This window comes from Prionailurus bengalensis, chromosome D3 (genome assembly GCF_016509475.1).
Source record: "Prionailurus bengalensis isolate Pbe53 chromosome D3, Fcat_Pben_1.1_paternal_pri, whole genome shotgun sequence".
In the NCBI taxonomy this organism is placed as follows: domain Eukaryota; kingdom Metazoa; phylum Chordata; class Mammalia; order Carnivora; family Felidae; genus Prionailurus; species Prionailurus bengalensis.
The window spans coordinates 20813325-20819324 of NC_057356.1; the positions used below are offsets into that span (position 1 = coordinate 20813325).

Consider the following 6000-nt stretch of genomic DNA (forward strand, 5'->3'; position numbering starts at 1 on the left):
ATATGTGGTTGTTTCAATGGGTCCAGAGTTTTGATGAAATATCTCAAGTGCTGATGTGTCAAAATTATACCCTTCAAGCCACTGCTGTTGCTTCTTCCAGTACAGTAGACATTGGCTTTCACTCCTGGGGTTCCAGTCCCTTAGAGAGCCCAAATCAGCAAGAAAGGTGTTGTGAACACAGGACAAGTCTACACAGTGGAGGGAGTGGGGAAGAGCTGAAGAGGGATACCTGCATAAGCATGAATGTCAGCATACCTGAACTGTGACATTTCAGGGACAATGAGGAGGGGGGAAATCCAGAATGTGGTGTAGACAATCCACAATTCTGTTCCTAAGGCCGCCAAACTAAGACACATCTTTCTCAATCTCATGTTGTACTCCATATCTACATCATAAGCTCTATTTCATGGACTCTTTGTGGGTTTTGTTCTGTGGAATAATCTATGGTAAGTGTTGGAGGATGGGGGGAATCTGTGTCCTGAGTCCAACAAAGGCCCTGAGAAGTCTGGGTTTCAAGGAAGCCTGTGTCAGGGAACGTAAGATTTCCCCAGTAGGCATGACTTTCCACTACATACACACCCACAAGATCAAGCAAACAACACCCTATATGTTGCAGGGATACAACCACATCCCTTCCAAGACAGGCCAAGACAGGTATTGGAGGTGATCTATTCTATGACCACTTTCTTCAGACTGTCTTCCCAGGAATTATGGATGCAAGTTCCATTTGTAACCTTTGGAAGTACTGTCAGAGTTTCTGAATCACATGGTGCCCTCTTTAATAAAGCACCTGTATGGCCACAATTCTCCTCCAACAGGTTACAAGTTGCAGGGTCCTTCTCTGGGTTGAGGTGATGAACAGAAACTCATCACCCCATATGGACATTGGTGGTAACCACACAGGCTTAGTGCCCAGGAGCCCCCACCCCTATCCCTGTTGCACCCACACTCTGTTCATCAGCCCTCAGGACACCAGGTCCCCTACCTGGTGTATGTTGCTGACAGAAGCTGCATGCCTGTGCGCTGTCCTTATTTGTTTCCTCTAACTTCAAACCAACTTCCTATACTTCATCCTCCATAGATACAGGCATACCCTGTGAATGCAGAGCAGGATTCTCCTAGGGCTAAAATCTGTGTACACTTTTTTTATTGTTTCTTTTTTTTTTTCTGGAATTCCACAGCATTACAAGGACATTTTACCCAAAGTTATTGCAACAATTGTATTGGCCAAGTCTGAGAGAATTGACATCTTCACCACATTAAATATTTTGACCCATAAGACAGATATACCTACAGATTTATTTAAATATTTAATCTCTGTCATGAATGGTTTATAGTTTTTAGTGCATAAAACTTCCAAATTCTGTCAGATTTATCCTTGTATTTCATATTTAATATTTTGGGGCTATTGTAAATGGTATTATTTCTAACTTTTAATTAAAAAAAATTTTTTAATGTCTATTTATTTTTGAGAGAGAGACAGTGAGAGCCAGGGAGGAGCAGAAAGAGAAGGAGACACAGAATCTGAAACAGGCTCCAGACTCTGAGCCGTCAGCACACAGCCCAATGCGGGGCTCGAACTCATGAACCGGGAGATCATGACATGAGCCAAAGTCGGATGCTTAACCAACTGAGCCACCCAGGCACCTCTCTAACTTTTAATTTTGATGGTTGATTGCTTTTGATGGAGAATACAATTCCAAGCAGCATGTGAAGACTGCATTCCAACCCTAAATTGAAACTCTCAGACCAGAAGTATCTCTGAGTCACTCTACACTCTTAGAAGGGCATAACCTGAATCAACATTTTTGGACTCATTCAATTATTTCATTAAAAGCTATTAATCTCTAAGCATGGGATTACCTCCAATGCAACATTAACAGAGTGAGCCTATACTAGCAATAGATTAATCCAAATTTTGATCTGAACAACAGTATGAAATATTGTCAGGTCAAGTGGTCTAAGGCAAATCAGGTACTGACAAAAGAAATGACAATGGAAACCAACCCCTGAGCTGGACTTGGTCAGAGCCCCTGCTGTGGGTGGTGCACCAGGTCAGGAAGTTGCAGGTGAGGTTTTTGTCTCACTGCATCATGAGTCTGGAACACAGTGTAAGACTTAGAGTTGCCATGCCATGTGCTACAGTAATAGTCAGCCTCATCCTCAGGCTGCAGCCCAGAGATGAGCAGAAGCCCTGCATTGGCCGAGGCATCACTGGATCCAGAGAAGCGGCTGGGGACCCCGGAGCCCTGGTGTTTATCTGAGTCTGAGTGGTAGTACAGGAGATACCGGGGAGGGTTCCCTGGATTCTGCTGGTACCAGTTTATCCAGAAATCACCAACTCTGAAGCCACTGCTCAGGGTACAGGTAAGTCTCACAGAAGTTCCCAGAGATGCAGAGAGGGAGGGTGGCTGGGTCAGCACCGGCTGAGACAGGGAACCTGCAAACACAGACACTCATGAGACTAGGCAGGGGACAAAGTTAAGCTGCTTGGAGGTCTGTGACAGTGAGGGTGACACCCACTCAAGAGCTGCCCTGGATCTGGGGATGTCCCTACCTGTGCAGTGAGCCAGAAGCACAAGGAAAAAAGGGGTCCAAGCCATGTCGGAGACTCCACCTGTGGCCCCAGATCAAGCCTGGGATGTGCCAAGCCCCTTTTATCTTCTCCAGGGCCTTAAAGGGGAGGGACCATTCACAAAAATTTGTTTCCTGCCTTCTAGATGAAGTCTCAGCTTTGTTCCTGAGAGGGCTGATTTCCACAAAGGCTCAGAGTTTGTCCCCTGGGAGGGACCAGGGAGGAAGCAGCTGCTGGGGCCTTCCACAGACCTGTGAGCAGGAGACCCCTCCCAGCCAGAGGGGACATAGCTGCTGACACATAGGCAATAGTGCCCCAGCCCTAGGGGGGTTGGCCAGTACACAGCTGGAGATCCCCACTGTGTAGACCCTGGAGATTCCCATAGCACCCCCTGCTGCCCACTAGTCAAACTTCAGTCTGTCACTGGAAAGGATGTCAGTGACACTGACCTGACAGCCTGGTCACTGTCAGTCCACAAGCATACATGTGTCACATGCCCTAGTGCCCAAGATAACTAATATTAACAGACTTCCCACTGAGGACTTTTGGCTTTGTCAGAGAAGAACATGGGGTTGATTCACCACCACACACCATGCATGAGACTACAGTGGATTGAGAAAGCAGAAGGCTGGGGAAACACACCTGAGCTGCTCTCTCAGCAGGGCCACATGAGGGAGGAGGCTAGTTCTCTTCATGTGGAGTGGAGGCCAGGTGTCCTACAACAGGACATATAAGGCACACCACCTTCGCAGAAGAAAGATGGACTTTGGGGGGAGTAGGACATTAGTCATGATATGTTGAGGGGATGAAACACTACATGATTTGATAGTAACTTTGAGAAAATAGAATATAAGTGACAAAATAGTCGAGGAAATTTGAAGCCTAAATATAAAAGTACTTCTATGTCAGGGTGAGGTGCTTGTATTTTTATTTCATTTGGGCATGTTAGAGTTTGAAAATAGGAGAAATGATTGATGAAATATATATTTTATTTATAAAAATGTTCCAGCTTTGTCAGAGTATAATTGACAATCACAAATTGTATGTACTTTTAAGGTACAACATGAAGATTGGATATACATAAAAATTGTGAAGTAATCACCACAATCAAGCTAATTAATATATCCATCTCCTCATATACATACCATTTCTTCCTTCCTTTTCTCCTTTTTCCTCTTTCTTTCTTTCTTTCTTTCTTTCTTTCTTTTCTTATCCTTTTTTGTAGTGAGAACACTTAAGGTCTACCCTGTCAACAAATTTCAAGTATACAATACAGTATTATTTACTAAGAAAGGTATACCTTAGAACATATACCTCATCCTGTTGTCAGTTTCAACAATGTGCCTGAAGACAACACAGCAAGTAAGGCCATGTCAAGAAGGCTTGAGGGATGATGATACAGGGAATCTGGAGGAGGAAGATGAGTGCACAATGCCCAGGATGAAGAACACAGGGAGTTGACTGTGGTCCTAGACTGAGGATGAGGGAAAGGATGATGGTGAACTTGAGGGCGCCTGTTAGGTTGATCAGGTGAATTTTATTGTCATTCACTGTCATACAGGTAATGAGAAAGAGAAAGAGGAGGTTGAAGGGAAATAAAGGGGCTTTGTGTTATATTTGTAAACCTGGGGCATGTAGGAAATACCCAGGAATGGGAACATGGGATGTTGCCAAATCAGTCATTCACATTCCAGCGATAGGAGCATCCTTGCATGATCTGCATCAGTTCTGGTGAGAGTGCTAAGAAAAGAATAAGATAAGAAAGGTGATAAGATGATTTTTTTAAGTGTAAGTATGAACACCAGGAGCTACTCCTACTCACAGAACCAAGATAAAGAGTAAAAATCCATTTGAAATAAATAAGGAAATCCCTCATTTCTTTCATCATGTGTTTTAATTATTTAAGCAATTACTTTTCAGATTGGGCCTCCTTTTAAAGTTGATTTGGTTATTGTGCTGCTGTCTTTTTTTAATGTGTGCAATTGTTTTTTTGTTTATTCATTCAGTTATGAAGAGTATTGTATTAACAACTGCAACTGTGATTGTGGAGTATTTTTCTCATTGCTTCTGCTAATTTATGCTTCATGTTATTTGATAAGGTATGTTATCAGATTCTAGCTTTTTATGTTTTTTTTCTTGAATAGATTATTTCATCAGTAGAGAATGTGCTGCTGTGTTTCTAGTAAATTTCTTCCCTTAAATTCTTTTGGCCTGATACTTATATAACCACATCTTTCTGTTGTTCATTGTTGCATGGTATATTTTTTTACCACTCTTTTAAAAAATTTTTAATGTATATTCGTTTTTGAGAGACAGAGAGAGACAGAGCATGAGTGGGGGAAGGGCAGAGAGAGGGAGACACAGAATCTGAAGGAGGCTCCAGGCTCTGAGCTGTCAGCACAGAACACAAAGCAGGGCTCGAACTCATGACGTGAGATCATGACCTGAGCCAAAGTCAGAAGCGCAACCAAGTGAGCCACCCAGGTGCCCCTTACCACTCTAAAATACAATGTATCTTTATCTTTATTTTAACCATGTCCCTTTTGCTCTAGTATGTCAGTTCATATCTTTAATTGAAATGTTTAGTCCATTTATATTTAATATAATTTAATATCATTATGTAATATAATTTATATATATTTATATATAATATATATTTATATAAATATATAAATATATATAATTATATATTTAATAAATTTATTTATATTAAATTATATATTTAACATCATTTTGGTACCTTTCTCTTAATTACATCTGGATTTTGTTCCTTTATTACTCCTTTCTTGCCTTCTTTTTCATTAATTGCATATTTCCATTATGAAATTTTACATTTAGTAGCAATGGATGCTGAGTACACTGAGTTGAAGACCCTGAGAATTGGGGTCTTCAGCCTAGGAGCTGTTGGGAGCTAGCCAACATTTTACACCCAATTTTGTTACACTTTCCAGAGCAGAAAGAAGTGACTCCTACAACCAGACTATGCAGCCTGCTGAATCAGCACAGGGGACCATGGAAACTGGAGTGACTAGGGAGGACACAGCAACTGAGACCTTCCACAGACCTGTAAGTAAGACTGCCCAGCATAGAAAGGACACAGCTGCTGAGTCCCCATCAGCAAACTAATGAGGTACCAACGCCCAGGCCCTGGAGAATATGAGGGATTATACAGCAAGGGGCACACGCTGTGCACACCTTAGGTGTCCCCTGCTGATCACTGGCCAAACTTCAGATTTTTCATTGGAAATAATGTTTATGGTGTTGGTCTGACAGCCTGCTTGCTGTCATTCCAGAAATATCTGTGGACCACCCTCTGTAGGTAAATCTCATTTTATTAATAAACATCATTTTCAACTGAAAGCTTTTTAGATTTTGAGGTGAAAGAGACATGGATAATATGACCACTATATAATGTGACTGAGGTT

The 6000-nt window shown here is 42.0% G+C and overlaps 1 gene segment (V, D, J or C); it reads right to left on the reverse strand.

The window, feature by feature from the left end:
• The window catches only part of LOC122470388, a 901179-nt gene extending 898515 nt beyond the window's left edge, over positions 1 to 2664 (reverse strand). Inside the window, 2 exon segments of the V gene segment in view lie at positions 2116 to 2440; positions 2558 to 2664. Coding sequence covers positions 2116 to 2440; positions 2558 to 2603 — 371 coding nt within the window.
• Positions 2665 to 6000: the final 3336 nt, after the last annotated feature.